Source organism: Branchiostoma floridae, chromosome 14 (assembly GCF_000003815.2).
Source record: "Branchiostoma floridae strain S238N-H82 chromosome 14, Bfl_VNyyK, whole genome shotgun sequence".
Lineage (NCBI taxonomy): Eukaryota > Metazoa > Chordata > Leptocardii > Amphioxiformes > Branchiostomatidae > Branchiostoma > Branchiostoma floridae.
The window spans coordinates 3,346,129-3,364,986 of NC_049992.1; the positions used below are offsets into that span (position 1 = coordinate 3,346,129).

The 18,858-nt window shown below is 41.4% G+C and overlaps 1 protein-coding gene across 1 annotated transcript; it reads right to left on the reverse strand.

Moving 5' to 3' along the window:
- Positions 1-49: 49 nt before the first annotated feature.
- On the reverse strand, positions 50-1,977 carry LOC118430984. The gene is made up of 2 exons (XM_035842017.1): positions 1,243-1,977; positions 50-763 (listed from the first exon to the last, which is right to left on the reverse strand). Exons 1-2 carry the CDS (start codon positions 1,957-1,959, stop codon positions 554-556), a joined length of 927 nt encoding a protein of 308 aa, XP_035697910.1. The 5' UTR covers positions 1,960-1,977; the 3' UTR covers positions 50-553.
- Positions 1,978-18,858: the final 16,881 nt, after the last annotated feature.

Genomic DNA, 18,858 nt, shown 5'->3' on the forward strand with positions numbered 1-18,858 from the left:
AAGTTTCACGCTTTACATTATCTAAACTCGAGTTGTCTCATACCTGTTTCATGCACCACCTTGAGTGCAGCTGCAAAGTGCTTCTCTGCTGAGTCCAGGTCTGCCCTGGCAAAGGATGATTCGCCTTCCTTAATGTGGTCTTTGTACTGTCTTCAATTGAAATGAAAGGAAAGATTGACGTTATCAACTTATTACCTAAACTATTTCGTGGTGAAAGGTCGTGATGCATATAAAACAAATCATCTAGTACATGTATCTAATTGCCAAACAACGGTTGACTTTCTGAGGTCGCGGGTCCAGAGCTACTCCCACCCAGGACGCAAACTGATAACATATGATCCAACTTGGAAACGCACAAGAGGCCGCCCTAGAGTGAGATGGGAAGAACAGACCTGCAACAAAAACACACTTCAAGGACTGAGGGTTTCAAGATTCAACTTACACCCTAATGCAGAACAAAGTAGCGAGAAATGTCTGTATACGCTGCACAGTAACAATATTGCTTGTTTTTATAGCCATATAAAAGATGGCAACTGAAACAACTGATTAGCCTTCAGAAATCCCAGCCACTACTATAACACAACCACCGCCACACCGACCCAACCTCTGCTTGGACAACAAAAGTCAGTAAGGTTTTCCCCCACCTTGGTATATCTGGATGGAGATTATGGTCTTGGGAGATTTCAGCTTTAGTGATGTTCCGACACTGCTGTCTCTGATGTGATCTGTTTTTTGTCGGTCTTGATTTATTCCGCAATGATTGCTGCAGGATTAAAGTGCTTTGCGTCAACGTCTTGACTAGGTTTCCTTTTACCACACCATATACTCAGACTGCTAGTCGCAATCTTCACTGTCTAAGCTGAGAATATAGACCAAAAAGCATTTGACACATCTTTTAACAAGTCTGCCACAAGCTACGACGAGACAACGAGGCAATCAATTATTTTTTTGCGAGTGATTTACATTTAACAGCTTTATTTTCATAGCTGGATTGACGGACTATTTGCATTCATAAACAATGCCTCACATCTTTTGGATACTTTTTCGCATTTTCTTAACCAACTTTATGGGACCTTCTTAGATCTGAAAGAGATATCTAGGTAAGCAACTGCGTCAGTCGTGTTTTGAATTTCAACCAACCTAATATCCAGCCACCTGAGCTACGGGACGAGCGAGCGAGCGAATATCCAGCTGTTGCTACAAATCCTGTAAACATGTAATGCTGATATTGAAACATCTTACCCTATTCACCGCTTCGCTGACCTTCTCTGTGTACCTTATCCGATGGGACAGAGTCTGTGTTGTTCCCGGCTCCTCGCATATTGTCAGGGCTTTCTTGTACATGGCAGCTGCCTTGAAGAACTGAGATACCTCTTTCATTTTCTTTCCACTCTCAAAAAACAAGTCTCCGAGGGATTTAAGAACCTCAAGTTCCAGTAGCACGTCACCGGCTGCAATGGCGGTCACGAGTATTTCTGTGTACCTAGTCTCAACAGAGCGCCAAGAGTTTTTGACACTTCTGTCCAATTGGTGACACGTTTTTACCACTCTTAGGACATTGTTGTCAAAAGTACCCCCGTAGTCTGGCGGTAACCACCGGGAGTGTGGAGTGTACTGCAGTTGACTGGAGAGTTTCTCCATGTAGCCGATGCGATGTTCCAGTGTTTGTCCCATGTCTGGATCTGTACAGCGCAGTAGGGCAGCAGCATACAGGGCAGCAGCCTTGTCAAAATCTGCTAAATCTTGGCTGAGCATGCCTTTCTGAAGATGCAGGTCTCCAATACATTTTAGGACTTCTACCTCTATAAAGAGATCATTGTCAACGATGGCCTCTATCAGTGCCCGCCCATAGCCGACGTCTTTGTCATATTGACTATCAAGAAACAACTCCAAGTTCTGTAGCTTCTTTGCTAGGCTGATCATGTTTATGTCAGAAGTTTTCCTCCCTTCATCCGACATTGACCCTTTTAACACAAAGAGAGAAACATTTGATGTTCTAAGACTTCACAAATCATATGTAATCTTTTAATATTAGTGATACTACGGTAGCTTCAGATCTGTGTTACAGTTGACCCAACCTATTGTCATAGGCAATGACAATCACATGTTTGCGTTACACTATAAGTGCTCAACTCAAAGTGTTGAATTTTGCGGATGCCACAGAGCACGTCCCGACGAATAGTGTAATCTGATATGTTGAACAACCTTATTAAAATCTCACCTGGATGTTCGATACTCCACAGAAGTTACATGTCTGGGAAAAGAATATATTTTTCTGGTCCTGACGAGAGCTCCCAGTCGAAAGTCCTATGTTTCCACGTCTAATAGCGAGAGGTTTGGTTTTCCCCTCTGATCCAGGCGGGACTTCCCGAACACCGACTGTCGGGACTTTCCGTGACGTCACCGCCGGGACTTCCCATGACGTCAGCGGCCTGTTGTTGACTGAGCCTCAGGTGAGGGGTGAAAGGTCACCACTTGCCTGCCTGTATTTACACCTGCTCGATTTCGTGCGGAACTTGCGAATGGAGAAGGGTTGACTATACTTATTTCATATCATCATTTCCTCTGGCTAGCAATATCAAGGATTGCATACACTTACCTCGTGTGACCATTACCTCTAGCTAACAACTAATAATTCTTGGAACTGATGCCATATATTCGTTGGTTGTTTCCCTGGCACATGTGCTAGAAACAATCCAGATCTGCCCGAATGTCAATACGCCTCTTTGTATAGTTCCTGTTGGTCCGGTTTACAGTCATATATCTATAGCATTTCTAATGTCAATATGTTATAGCAACACAATAATAAAAATATCAATCAGCGCAAAGTGGATTTCTAGAAACCTGGATTTCAAGTTTGGGCAAGGACGTTACATATATATATATATATATATATATATATATGACACCCTTGGTTTGGGTCACAGGTCAGGAATGGATCGAGGAACTAATGTTATGATATAATGCCATGGTGCATGTAGCTCATCGTACTTTTTTCGACCTTTATTCAACCATAAAAATAAATCTCTTCGGCCTTGGCCGGTTTCCATGAGTTCAAGACAGGGGGAGGTCAGTAGTCTTTTGACTTAAGATAGGATATAACACACTAGTTGTTTACAATGAAAATTCAATATTTTATAATCATATTTGGTAATATTCGGTAAATGAATCGTCAATATCTTATCAGTCCTTATTCCATGATCATAGTCCATAGTCACTCGTGTCAACATGTTTCTGAATGTTGCAACTGAAAGCGCCGTTCTCGAGTTTGGTGCTTGTGTTATCAAGAGCCTTCTACAAAGTTTGTTTCAAATCTGACAAAGGTGACAAATGGATACTCCAATGTACCGGAAATCAAGAAAAAACTGTTTTGATCACTGAATCAGCATCGCTGACACTTTAATAAAGAGCATTTGACATTCTTAGTGTACATATATGAATGAAAAAATGTTGTCGACAAATGAGCAACAACAACGAATAAAGATTAATGCATCTTCTATCTTGCTATGTAGAATTACAATTGTATATAGAAATGTAACTGCTAACACCTAATATAGTAGATAAAATGTAACAAGTCTATTTTTACACTAGTTTATATGTAAGAGATCAAAATATCTTTCGTACTGAACAGATGATTACGCAGGGCCTAATGTATGCCGCATATAGTTTCGTTGTACAAAAGTGCTTTATATATAGTGAATGTGTGAGTGTGTGTTTGTGTCAGAGTTAGACATTTGCCTTCAATGTGACTTTTGCAGTGCATGAAAGCATTCACATGCAGTGGATATTTCATGTAATGTCTAATGAAAAAGTGACGACAGGCGCTTGGTTGTCAAACAACAGACACCTATGTACTCTCCAAGCAGACGTTGGCTGACACTATTGGAACCACAACTTCATGTGTGTGTCCTTTTGAGTTGTCGGTATGAACATGTAGACTGTTATTGATAGGAGACAAACTGTTAGCCTGGAGCCCAGCCATGTCAGTTGCAGTTGCTACTCTGCGACCGTTCGGAGTGGACCAAAGCTTACACGGCTGGAATCCAGGCCAACAAAGTATTACACTTTCATATATTCAGTGTCTGACAAAGAAGAATTTTTCATGATGGGCTGAGATGAACGTTTTCTGTAGAAATTGTTTTATTTCATACAAACGCATCGTCCCCTTCGAAGCGGTCAAATATAATTAGCTGTTGATATCGCGTAGGAGAATTTCTATCTGTCTTATAAACGGGTGATTTTGAGGGTAAACTTGCCTTGCCATAGACAATGCTTCTAGGTAGGCGTTAGTACCTGTCGTGTGATCACCAAGGCTGAAACAGTATAGCCCCAAGGTGAAGAGTGCCCGGGCAATTTCAGGATGGGGTGCATTCTGCTCATGGATACGCCTTAACATTTGCAGTGCCCGTTTACCATAGCTTATAGCTTTTCTGTAATCGCCAAGGATGAACCATGCTCCCCCTAGGTTGCCGAGTAAGCTGGCAACGTCAGTATGTGGAGTGCTGTGACCATAAATGTTCCTGAACATCTGCAGTGCCTGTTCATAGTAGGTGATAGCTTTCCCTTCCTTTCCCTTCAGATTGATCCAGGCGTTTCCCAATCTGCTGAGTGTCTCGGCAATGTCAGGATGTTCAGTATTGTGCCCGTATACATTTCTGTACATCTGCAGTGCCTGTTCATGACAGGCAAGTGCTTTTTTGAGATTCCCACGTTTTTCCCAGGCTGTCCCAAGGTCGCTGATGGAGCTAGCGATGTCAGGATGTGCTGAAGTCTGACCATGGATACTCCTGCGCATCTCCAATGCCTGTTTAAAAAAGCTGATTGCTTTACTGTAGTCACCAAGGTGTGTCCAGATTGCTCCCATCCTTTTGAGTGACGTGGCAATGTCAAGATGTGGTTTGGTCTGACCATAGATAATCCTTTGCATTTTCAGTGCCTGCTCATAGTAATCGAGTGCTTTCCTGTGATCACTCAGACCGCTCCAGGCGGTCCCAAGATTGCTGAGTGCACTAGCAATATCGGGGTGTGCTGTACTATCGCCATAAATTCTCCTGTCCATTTGTAGTGCCTGATCAAGATAGCTGATAGCTTGTTTGTGATCACATAGAGCGAGGCAGGCATACCCCATGTTGTGAAGTGAAGTAGCAATTTGAGGATATGCTTTAGTTTGATCATGACCATAGACACTTTCATACATCTGTAGTGTCTGCTCACTGTAGCTTATTGCTTTTCTGTAATCCCCTAGGCAATACCAGGTCTGCCCTAGGTTAGAGAATGACAGGGCAATGTCAGGATGTGCTGAACTCTGATCATGGATCGCCCTGCGCATGTGAAGTGCCTGCTCATGGTAGCTGAGAGCTTTTCTGTAATCACCTTTATCTTTCCAGACAGACCCAAGTTGGTCCAATGCATTAGCAGTCTGGGGATGTGCTGCAGTTTGCCCATAGTTACTCCTGTTGATTTGTAGCGCCTGTTCAAGACAGCTGATTGCTTTCTCATAATCACCCAGATTTCCCCAGGCATTTCCCAGGTTGAGGAACGAAGTGGCGTCTTCAGATTTTCCTATTCTGATGCCATAAATGTCGAAGATTCGTCTGTCCATCTTCTGTGTCTGTACAAAGTAATCAATGGCTGTTTCGTAACGACCACTATCACAATATGCTAACCCCAAGTTGTTGAGTGTGTTGGCAATCTGTAGAAGCGCTGCATTCTGACCAAAGGTGCTTCTCATAACCTTGAGTGCTTGTTCAAGGTAGCTGATAGCTTTTTTATACTCACCAGCTTGTGAATATGTTGTCCCCAAGTTGTTGAGAACGCAGGCAACGTCATGAGAATCAGTAGTTCGACCATGGATACTATTACACATCTGCAGTGACTCTTCGTAGAAGCCGATGGCTTTCTGACAGTCACCTACTTTGTGGTAAGCATCTCCAAGATCTCGGAGCAGGTGTATTCTTTCAGGGTCATTACCTTTAACATTCCTTAAAGCCTCATCATAGCAGTTGATAGCCTGCCTATATTTGCATAGCTCAAAGTACATCTTCCCTTGTACTGTGGGAGAGTTATCATATAGGTTGGACAAAGAAGGTACAGGTTGCTTCTTGTCCGACAATTTTGACAAAGCCCTTTTAAGAGGGATTGCTGTATAATAGTATCTGAAAAGCTGCTCTAGGCTTTGTATGTGGAAAACTGGGATCAGTGCACTTGCATTATCTTCATCATTGGTCTGTAGGGATAGTTCCTGTCCACGTACAGATGACGATGTTTCCATTGAGGCCAAAGCTGACATGTTTTCCTTCTGTCCACCATTTGCAATGTAGGTTCTGAGCCTGAGTTCTGCTGAGATGCTGGTGGTCACTGTCAGGTGGTGTGCATTGTCGGGACTGATCACTTGTTGGTTTTCCATTTCTTCTATTGTCTTCCAAACTGTGGTAGGTATAATACACGACGACAACGCCAGACAGTCCACTGCTACAGCTGGGAAGCGATAGAGGTCTTTCTTTACATCAATCATGCTTGCTGTAATTGATTGTTTACCTCGATGTCTGTAGATTTCCATATGTTCCTTATCAAGTATCTTCTGTACCAGTTCTTGAGCCATTGTACCGCCAGCTTTCAGTATTTGTTTTGTGATGACATGTTTGTAGATTTCACAATTTTCCTTAAGCATCTCATGTGCCAGTTCTTGCGCCATTTTACCCCCATTAGCTTTCAGTATTTGTTCTGTGATGGCCATGTATATGTCCATCAAACCCTGGTCCCCTGCTACCAGGCATGGGTTTCTCAATATTGTGGCAAGGTGATATCCTTCCTTCAGGTGTAATTTGGCATCATCTTGTAGTTTTGAGACCATGTTCCCTGGGGTGCAGATGAGTTCATTGCGTGGTTTGCTCATACTTCCCTCTCTGCCCAGTGGTGTCTTGCTTGCCTTTGGCATGGAACCATCAAATGCAAACCCACGTGGTGTAACGGAGTCATAGTACCAGTTGTCAAATGGATTCTTTGAGTAGAAGTCATTGAGAGATTTAATTCCAAGTGCAGGGAGAATGGTTTCTCCCAGGTTGACCACCTTGAGATGTAGATAGTGAGTGAGATTTCGGAAATATACAAGACATAATTCCCTTTCTTCTTCTACCAAGATGGCAAACTCCAGGTCTGAGTATGGAGTTACCAGTCCTGTGGCCTGTGAACCCAAACCTATCAGGGCATACTTACAGGGAGGGGGACCCATTAACCCAATACACTCTTCTACAAGCTGACTGATGAACCCCTTTCTCTCTTGTGAAATTCTCTCAAATAAGTGCCTGACAACCTGAGCTCGTTTTGCCTCTATCTCTTTGACACGTGAGTCATTCTCATCATGTACATAGGGATTCAGTCGCTGGTCAATGGTTTCCATCTCCAGCTTGATCTGGTCCCGCATCTCCTTCAGCTGTTTCTTGTGTTTTTCAGTGTTGTCTTGTTCAACATTATAGTGAATGCCTAAGATACAATTGAGAAATGAACTCTGTACATGTTTACAGTCTACTACTATGTTACCATTCAGAACGTCATCCTTTGACCTTGCTTTTGCTGCATTGTAGAGTGCTGCTGCTTTGACAAAGTCTCCCCCGCCTCCTGTCTGCTGACCTCGCTTACTGTAGACATCCCCCAACTTGCACAGGGGCTCCACCTCTCTTTGGCACTCCTGGGCTGTGGGGTCTGGTGAGAAAGAACTTGATGTTGGGCATGCTTGTATCATATTACTGTTACACATCGGATTGTACGTATCTGTACTTAAACCGGTAATCATGAGCTGGAATCAACTGTTTCATCATACTAACACAAATTATAATCGTCTCATATATATAGAAAAAGTGTTATGGCAATGGTTTTCACCTTTATTGTTCGTGCATGAAGTTATCTAATTATTACCCACTATTCCTTACCTCTCACATGTACCATTTTGAGTGCGGCTGCAAAGTGCTGCTCTGCTGAGTCCAGGTCTGTCTTGGCAATGGAAGATTCACCTCCCTTGAGGTGGTACTTGTACTGACTAAATCAAAACAAAGGCTCTGATTATGGCGGAGATATCCATGAGAAAGGATACGTATTTTGAATCTAATGCTTCAATAATAAGGCCAATGAGACAAAGCATTGTGCAAATTCTACATTACTCCGAAAACAAATCTACATAATATTCAGAATGCATATCACCTGTTTGATATTCAACAGTCTTAACTTTCGACTTCAATGATGTCAAGGTTGAGAGAGTTTTGCACTATTTCAGCGGTCAACACACCTTGAAAAATCTGGATGGAGATCTTTCATAGCTCTTATGATCTTCTTCCCCAACTGTCGACCCACGCATGGCTTTCTTACTGACAGTCTTGATTTCTTTGGCGATGGCTGCTGTATGATTCAAACAAACTTTTTCAACATGTCTATGCTGTTCATAGCAGTACACGTTCTGCCACGCTCTGTCCATTTAGTTTATTACCTCCATGAAATGTCATGGAGGTTATATTTTCAGTAGCAATTGTGTGTCTGTGTGTCTGTCACCAAGATATCTCAGGGTGGATTAGTTTCATACTTGGTGTGTTGGAAGGGTGTGACGAAAGCTGGAAATGATTAGATTTTGGACCCCTAGCTGCTTCTCTTGGTACTGCAGTGCAACTTCTGGTTTTGCTATCTCATGTCCTGAACAAGCTATGGTCCCGATTTTGGGGTGTTAGATAGCTCTTGTGCTCAGGAAGAAGTGACATAAGTTTGGGCCCCCTAGCGTCAGGTTTGTGATAGCAGACAAAAACTTGTCCTTGGGGCTTTAGTTAGTTAGTTAAGAATGAATTGATATCTAAACATTTGATTCTCTCCCCGCACTAGGTATGCTGAATAGATTTGGATTCCATTGCTTAGAAGTAGCCTCTTTTTACTTAGACAGGACACTTTTGATAGCAAACGATATAGTCTTCCAGCGCACAAAAGAACCTTAACAAAACTAGCATTACTTGATACTGTTGTTGAAAGTACTTACCTTTCTCATTGTTTTCCTTAACTTCTCTGCGTACATGACACGATGGTACAGAGTCTGTTTCATTCCAGGCTCCTCATATCTTCTCAGAGCCTTGTTGTACATGGAAACTGCCTTGGAGAATTGGGTTACATCAAAGGTCTTCTTGCCTTTCTCCAAGTACAAGTCCCCTAACGATTTTAAAGTCTCGAGTTCCAAGAGTACGTCATCGGTTGCGACTGCGGTTACTAATGTTTCTGTGTACGCGTCCACAACAGAGTGCCAGGGCTTTATACAGAATCTTCTGTCCAACTCGTCACAAATTTTCGCTACTCTTAAGACATTGCCCTCAGCAGTACCCCAGTGGGCTGGTGATTGCTTCTGTGGAGTGTACCCCTGCAGTAGTTGTCTGGAAAGTTTCTCCATGTAGCCGATGCGATGTTCCAGTGTTTGTCCCATGTCTGAATCTATACAGCGAAGTAGGGCAGCAGAATAAAGGGCAGCAGCTTTGTCAAACTCTCCTGGATCTTTGCTGAGCTTACCTTTCTGAAGATGCAGGTCTCCAATAAGTTTAAGGACCTCTACCTCCACAAAGCTATCCTTATCCACAATGGCCTCTCTCAAAGCCCGCCCATAGCCACCTTCTCTGCTGTGTTGACTCTTGAGACATAGGTCTAAGTTCTGTAGCTTGTTTACGAGGCTAGTCATCTTGATGTCAGGTCTTCGTTATCCGAGACCTGGGGACATGCAGAAGAACGTGTGTTGTTTGGGATATTTCTTAACGCCAGCAGATTTTACCTCTACATGTCTATGTTATTGTTTTGGTTGGGATATTTTAAGAGATAAGCTTCGGGTAAAGTGAAACCAGTTATCCACTTATTCCTGCCCCTAACTATATTTTTGCTTGGGCGTCTAATCTATGCTCTTCTTTAACTTGTATGAATATTTGTTCCCAAATCCTTAACAATATCGCTGACATATTTTCCTTAGTATGTAGGCTTACTCGCACCTAGTCTGTACTGGTATCACCGACCCCCCCTCCCCTCGCAACCTTAGTCTCACCTGTAATTTGGGACTGCTGTGAACCTGCCTGGCGAGAGGATTACTGTACTCAGGAGAGCTCTTGGTTCCCTTAACTGTCTTGATTCCTCTCTTGGTCGTCTGGGCCTTAATTTGCGTGTCTGGTCTGCGACTTCCCTGTGCCAACTACAGGGGCTTTCCGCTGCGTCATTCCCATGTCACCAGGATTTGTTGACGGAACACCTTTTACCTGACAGGTGTTTACATCACGGTTCACTGGGTTTGGTACTGAACATATATGCAGCACGCACGCAGCGGAAACCTTGAGTATCTATATCGCATACCTCTGTATGGTGGTTATTACTTCAACTAAGACCACGTTTTCATGTCAATGGCATGAACAATTACCAAATACCTCCATGAAATATTTAGAGCATTTTCTACCCTATGCAACTTCTGTATTTGCATCATCATATGCATGACGATGTTCACCTTAATCCTAAACTTTCCAAATGTGAAATTCTCCGTCATTTACAAGTAAGCTATATAGCTATTATCATGGCTTTTTCGTATCAATCGCGCAGATTAAACCCTTATCATTCCCATATTTGGCATCCGTGATTTTTTTCCATAATAGATAAATAGATTAATAAATAAATTGCATAAGACGTTTAGTTGTTATTATTTGTTTGCTTATTTAGTTGCTAAATGCTTAACTTTCTGTGATCAGTGAGATATTTGTTATTTTTCTACTGAGATGTTTTCTTTGTATAATCATTTGAGATATTTATATTTCAGCCATACATAGTATGGTGAAATATATTGTATTCGTAATGTTTCTTTCTTTCTTTCTTTCTTTCTTTCTCCTGTCAAATCTTCAAAGTGATTCATCTCCGCCGTTCCTGGACCGAATGACCTGAAATTTGGCACAGGGGTAGAATGGGCCAATACCTTGATGCTTTTTTCTCAGTTTTTTCATATCTGCCTTTAAAATGATTTTATTGAGATTTTTTGGTCAATTTTAGACCAAAACTGTATATTTTGGCCCCTGTACCCTGGTATTACAACCAAATGAGCTGAAATTTGACAGAGATGTGCCTTAATAATGCTCCCATATAAATTCGATTACACTTTTGGTGTACAGTACAACAAAATGCTTATTTTTGCGATTTTTTGACCAATTTTCTACCAAAAAAGGACACTTTTGGTCCCTGTACCCTGGTATTACAACCAAATGAGCTGAAATTTGACAGAGATGTGCCTTGATAATTCCTCCATATAAATTCAATAACACTTTTGGTGTACAGTACAACAAAATGCTTATTTTTGCGATTTTTTTTACCAATTTTTGACCAAAAAAGGACACTTTTGGCTCCTGTACCTTGGTATTGCAACCGAATGAGCTGAAATTTGACACAGATGTGCCTTGATAATCCCTTCATATAAATTCAATAACACTTTTGGTGTACAGTGCAACAAAATGCTTATTTTTGCGATTTTTGGCCAATTTTTGACCAAAAAAGGACACTTTTGGCTCCTGTACCCTGGTATTACAATTAAATGACCTGAAATTTGGTATAGATAGGCATTAGCTACTTGGTAACAAGATTCAAGTAAAATGTTTGACATAAACAACTTTAAAATGATTAATTTTGGCACTTTTCTGAGGGGAAATTTGTTTTCTTTGGGCCTCCTGACGCGACCTTCCGTGACCCCGCACAGAGCCACACCTGTGCGCGTCAGCCGGAGAGTTAATTGAATCAAAGACCTAGCCAATCAGCGAAGAGGAGGCCAAAGGCTAATTAATATTCATAAGCGGGGCCTCATGATCCTGTATATAGCAGTGTTCCCGCCAGGGGGAGCGAAGCCCGCCTAAGGCTCTCGCATTTTAGACTATTCAGAAGGCTTTATATTGTATCAGTTCTTAGGGGCATATCTATGATAATCGCAGCAGTCACTTAACTTCTCTTCAGGAGTTTAGCGTAACACTATTTCAGGTCAAACCGTCAAAGGCAACTAAAAACAAACTTTAACGTTACTGAGTTCAACAGTACTTATAACTTGTTATCCGAAGTTGAAACGCTAGCGATGGTATTTTCGGGTCAAAGCTTCAAAGACAACTAAAACCTCATAAACAACAAACTTAAGGTAGCCAGGAGGTATGTCTGAGCAAGATTTCTTTCCGAAAAATAACCATCAATGTTAGTAGATAGGTTCTTCTATTTTAATAAAAATAAGATACTTGGCCATCAAATGTTGTTTTTGTTGGCCAAATTTCAAGGTCAAAGTAGCTGTCTCAAATTACACAAAAATTTCAAACTCTTCACAGCTTTTCAAACTTGACATCATTGGGTAGGTCTTAGTGAAAGAAATAGAATGGTTTTTATTGCGAAAAAATCGGACATACCGTTACAGAGTTATGGCCATCAACGGCCTGAAAATTACGCCATAATTTCTCCGGGTCAGCTAATTAAATATGCAAGATTACAATATCTCCACAGTCATACAAGATACAAGGAAAAAACTTGGTATACTGGGGTTTTGTAACATGCTGAATTGAACTATGGCCATGAAATTTACATATCTAATTCATAAATGATAAATAATCCTGAATAATTGAGTTCCAGGGGTAATAAAATCTGAGTCAGCTAATTAAATATGCAAAAACACCATATTTTCCCTCTCCTTGAAGATACAAGAACAAAACTTGGTATACCGAGGTTTTAGCACATGCCGAATACAAATCTGACCTCAAAATATCATTTTGATTTTTTTATGACCTATAAAAATGGATTGCGTCACTACTACCACCACAATGTGATTATCGGAGCGACACGCCCCAAAAACTGGTCATCAAAATTAGTCAAAATGTATCTTATTTTGAAATATACCCTGTAAGGTAGAATGTCTCGCGCAGCCGCCTCAAAAGGGTGCTATTTAGTGCTCCCAATTGCTGGTAGCAAAAGGGGTAATAAAAATTCGAGAAAAAAAATTCATAAAAAATCAGCATTACAAGATATGACAAAATCCACGCACAGATCTTTTTAAATGACCATTATATACATTACTGTAAAGTATCAACAACAATCGTCAAATTACAAGCGGGGCAAAACACTTTTCTGGCATTTTTTCCCCAAATGGGCGTGGCCATATAGCTCTCTATGACATCATCATGACGTCATGATAATTTGCATAAATCACCTTTATGCAATAAGGTACTTCCTAAAAAAAACTAAAGACCCATGCATTATCCAAACATGATATTTTCATGACACCAAAAACACCCCCAAACGCCTCAGTTACCACTCTTTATGGCCTTAACTTAGCTCAACAGTATATAAAAATATTGTACGGGTTGCCATCCTTAGTTGAAGCGCTTATTTATAGCGCTAGTATCTTCGCTGCGCCGTTAGCCGCCGTGCGACTTTTGTTGACGGTCTGATATCCCTACGTCGCCGCCTCGCTGATATTCCCACGGACATGTTTCAAGAAAAATACCCAGCAAAAACACTGTTCTGCGTCAAATTCTATTCTATAAAACATGTGGGACTCAGTGTTACAGTCTAAATATTTTGTATAAGCAACGCTGTAGGAAAGAAGGTCCAAGCAATGTAAAACATCACGTAGCAAGAAGTTCGCTGTCAACTGGCACACAGCACATGACTGTTTGAAACTCTAAGTCTAATCAACAGCCGTGTTTGATTGATAGCCGGCCGTCCTTTGATGAAGTCGGCGAAAGGTGCGTTAGTTAGAAAATCTGCGTTTAGTTTTGATACGTAATTATAAGTTAGACAGTGGCGAGAATGATTATTTTCTCATCAATATTTCTCTGCAGAATTATTTGAACTTAATTGTACATCTAAACAATTGGCTTACCTGTGCAATGTTTATATGATTAATGATCAGTGTACTGAAATCATGTGTAACGTATGGCTCCTAGTCAATAGATCAGCATTTTCTCTATAGTGACCACCTGTCTATAGTGGCCCCATTTCCTAGTGCTGTTGTTGTTTGACATAAACTTTGAACATTTAAATTGTAAGTAACTTTATACTGCCAGAGTTTCAGCCCAATAAAACACTCTCAGCGCCAGGGTATGAACAGACTGACCAGACAGACGAAAATAAAATCCTCGAACAAGGTTCAAATGTATCTTCCGGGTCTGGCAGGAAGTTGTTAAACTAAAATAAGAATAGGCTCGATGGCTGATTGCATACAAAGTAAAACAATTTAACAGTTTTACAGCTTGAAGAAAACAAACGCTCCTACAGTACCTGCACCTGCTTGATAATTATCAAATCGTTTGCCCTACTTGAATAAAAAAAGTTCACTGCAATAATAAATGTACCCACATCACAAGGAGCTTATACTTTTTTAAACTTACAAGTTATCGTACTGAAAATTGTTAATGACATTACATGAAGTCATTCAACAATTTTCAGTCATGATGAAAATTTTCTGAATGGAATGTGATTATTGTCATTTTCTGAAAAATAGAAGCAAGCTCTGTTTTTACCTGGAATCAATTCACAATACCAGTCCCCTTTGGGGAATAATGTACTGTTAATATGATGTTCCATTTTTGCGCAGGGGTGATTTGGAACAGTCCAATGTTGCGTGGGAAGGGGTATGGCTGAAATATGCTGTATTTGCTCTTAAGCAAATGTCGGCCTTTCTAGTTATTACTTTCATTGATCTACTTATTATCATTAACTAATTTGCCACCATTTACTTATTCTAAATTATTATTTATGTTACCTAAAGTAGGGCTAGCAGCCTGCAGTTCGTGTAAACAGTAGCTTTACATCAGACACTGGCGAGATGATGGGGTATCACCTGCGTTGTCCATTCAGCACTGTATTTTGATTTTGATCCATAAAACACAGTTAAAACATCAGTGAGTAGGTACTAGGTTCACATTGTACTGAAGGACAGGTGTCGCTGCTCACAGTTCAAATGCGGTTACAAAACGTAAATTTCATGACGCCTCAAGGGGATGAGATAAAAGTTTGTTGTAGAGTATTTTAGTATTAACTTGGTAATGATAGAAACACAACGTTAACGTAGTGGTCAAATATACATCTTAGTGTACTGCTAACTGTAGACAGACATTGTATGATAGAGAATAGTGGGACCAAAATTATGCCACTTTTGAACTAGTGTCTAACTTCAAGATGGTAAGAAATGATGTAATATACAAAATATCGAAATACATATAATCAATCACCTTTATGTATTAACAATTTGGCGTTTATTTGTCTCATTATGCACGAGCAGAAACGTCTGTTCTTGTCAAGCTATGGATAGCATTTCATAGAAATGTCATAGATAAAATTTCTACAAAACTTTTTAAAAAGTGGGAAGAAATGAAAAGTGATACAAATACATGTATAAGCCTTATCTTTTGCCACAGATTATGATTCAGACACTGAACTCAGCTCAATAGCGCATGTAGGAATATTTTTACTCGCTCTATAAATGGGTGATTTTGGTCTTCAGGGTAAACCTGCCTTGCCATGGACAAGGCTTCTTGGAAGGCATTAGTAGCTCTGGTATGATCACTTATCATGACCAAGTATGACCCCAAGTTCAAGAGTGCCAGGGCAATATCAGGATGGGGTGTATCGGGACCATAGATATTCCTAAACATCTGCAGTGCCTGTTCACCGTAGCTGATAGCATTTTTGTAATCACCAAGGCTGGACCAAACTACCCCCAGGTTCCCGAGCAGTTTAGCAATGTCAGTATGTGGTGTACTATGACCATATACATGTATACTCCTGAACATATATAGTGCTTGTTCATAGTAGGTGATGGCTTTCCTTGGCTCATTCAGCGCGCTCCAGGCTCCTCCAATGCTACTTAGAGAGCTAGCGATGTCAGGATGTGCTGTAGTCTGACCATGGATACTTCTGCGCATCTCCAATGCCTCTTGGAAATAGCTGATTGCTTTCCTGTAATCAGCAAGGTTTGTCCAGATTGCTCCCACGTTGTTGAGTGACGTGGCAATGTCAAGATGTGCTTCGGTCTGATAAATGTTCCTTTGCATTGTCAGTGCCTGCTCATAGTAACTGAGTGCTTTCCTGTGATCACCCAGACCGCTCCAGGCGGTCCCGAGATTGCTGAGTGCACTAGCAATGTCAGGATGTTCTGTACCTTCGCCATAGATGCTCCTGTCCATCTTAAGTGACTGCTCAAGATAGCTGATAGCTTTTTTGTAATCACTTAGATAGAGACAGGTGAACCCCAAGTTGTGTAGTGAAGTAGCAATGTCAGGACATGCTGTTGTTTGATCGTGACCATAGATACTCCTGTACATTTGGAGTGCCTGTTCATTGTAGCTTATTACTTTTCTGGCATCGCCGAGAAAATACCAGGTAGCCCCTAGGTTCGAGAATGACAAAGCAATGTCAGGATGTGCTGCATTATGACCATAGATCCTCTTGCGCATCTGTAGTGCATGATCATGATACTTGACAGCTTTTTTGTAATTACCTTTATCTTTCCAGAGAGACCCAATGCATTCCAGTGCATTAGCAATCTGGGGATGTGCTGCAGTCTGGCCATAGTTACTCCAGTACATTTTTAGTGCCTGTTCAATGTAGCTGATTGCTTTCACATATTCACCCAGATTTCTCCAGGCATCTCCCAAGTTGAGGAGTAGAGTGGCATGTTCAGACTTTCCTGTTCTGACGCCATACGTGTCGAAGATTCGTTTGTCCATCTGCAGTGCCTGTTCAAAATACTCAATTGCTGTTTTGTAATCACCAATGTCACCACATGCTAACCCCAGGCTGTTGAGTGTGGTGGCAATGTCTGGATGTGCCGTATTCTGACCATAGGTACTTTTCATTATCTTTAGTGCTTGTTCAAGGCAACTGATAGCTTTTTTAAAATCACCAGCTTGGGAATATGAGCTCCACAAGTTGTTGAGGACGTAGGAAATCTCTCGACAGTTAGAAGACTGCCTCTTGTACATCTGCAGTGTTTCTTCGTAGTAGACGATGGCATTCTGACAGTCACCTACTTTGTTGTAAGCATCTCCAAGATTAATGACCAGATGTATTCTCTCAGTGTCATTTTGTTCAGCTTTCTCCATGGCCTCCTCATAGCAGTGGATGGCCAGCCTATATTGGCATAGCTCAAAGTACATCATTCCTTGTACCGTGGGAGAGTTATCATAGAAATTAGCGGAAGAAGTTAGAAATTGCTTCTTTTCTGGCAATTGTGACAAATCTCTTTTAAGAGGAATTGCTGTATAGTAGTATCTAAAAAGTTGTTTTTGATTTTGTTGGTGAAAAACTTTGAGCCCACTTCCATTTTCGTCATTGGTCCGTAGGGACGATGTTTCCATTGAGGCCAGAGCTGAGAGGTTTTCCCTCTGTCCACCATTTGCAATGTAGGTTCTAAGCCTGAGTTCTGCTGAGATGCTGGTAAGCACTGTCAGGTGGTGTGCATTGTCGGGACTTATCACTTGTTGGTTTTCCATTTCTTCTATTGTCTTCCAAACTGTTGTAGGTATAATACACGACGACAACGCCAGACAGTCCACTGCTACAGCTGGGAAGCGATAGAGGTCTTTCTTTACATCAATCATGCTTGCTGTAATTGATTGTTTACCTCCATGTCTGTAGATTTCCATATTTCCCTTGATTATCTTCTGTGCCAGTTCTTGCGCCACTTTACCGCCATTGCCTTTCAGTATTTGTTTTGTGATGGCATGTCTGTAGATTTCAATATTTTCCTTAAGCATCTCCTGTGCCAGTTCTTGTGCCATTTTACCCCCACTAGCTTTCAGTACTTGTTCTGTGATGGTCATGTATATGTCCATCAAACCCTGGTCCCCTGCTATCAGGCATGGATTTCTCAAGATTGAGGCAAGGTGATATCCTTCCTTCAGGTATGATGTGGCATCAACTTGGAGTTTTGAGACCATGTTACTTGGGGTGCATATGAGTTCACCTATTCCCTGCCTGCCCAATGGAGTCTTGCTTGCCTTTCGCATGGAGCCGTCAAATGCAAACCCACGAGGTGTAACAGAGTCATAGTACCAGTCGTCTTGTGAATTTTCTGAGTAGAAGTCATTGAGAGATTTTATTCCCAGTACTGGGAGAATAGTTTCACCAAAGTTGACTACCTTGAGATGTAGATAGTGGGTAAGATTACGGAAATACGCAAGGTATCGTTCACTTTCTTTTTCTACCAAGATGGCAAACTCCAGGTCTGAGTATGGAGTTACCAGTCCAGTGGCCTGTGAACCCAAACCTATCAGGGCATACTTACAGGGAGGGGGACCCATTAACCCAATGCACTCTTCTACAAGCAGGGCGATAAACTCCTTCCTTTTTTGTGCAATGTCCTCAAACAACTGCCTGACAGTCTGAGCTCGATTTTCTTCTATCTCTTTGACACGTGGGTCATCCTCATCATGTACATAAGGATCCTGCTGCTGGTCAATGGTTTCCATCTTCAACTTGATCTGGTCCCGCATCTCCTTCAGCTGTTTCTTGTGTTTTTCTGTGTTGTCTGGTTCCACATTATTGTGAATGCCTAAGATACACTTGAGAAATGACCTCTCTACACGTTTACAGTCTACTACTATGTTACCATTGAGGACTTGATCCTTTGACCTGGCTATTGCTGCATTGTAGAGTGCTGCTGCTTTGACAAAGTCTCCCCCGCCTCCTGTCTGCTGACCTCGCTTACTGCAGACATCCCCCAACTTGCACAGGGGTTCCACCTCTCTCTGGTACTGCTGGGCTGTGGGATCTGGGGAGAAAGAACTTGATGTTGGGCATACACGTATCAAATTACTGTTTGATTTATATCCATTTGACTTCTCTATACTT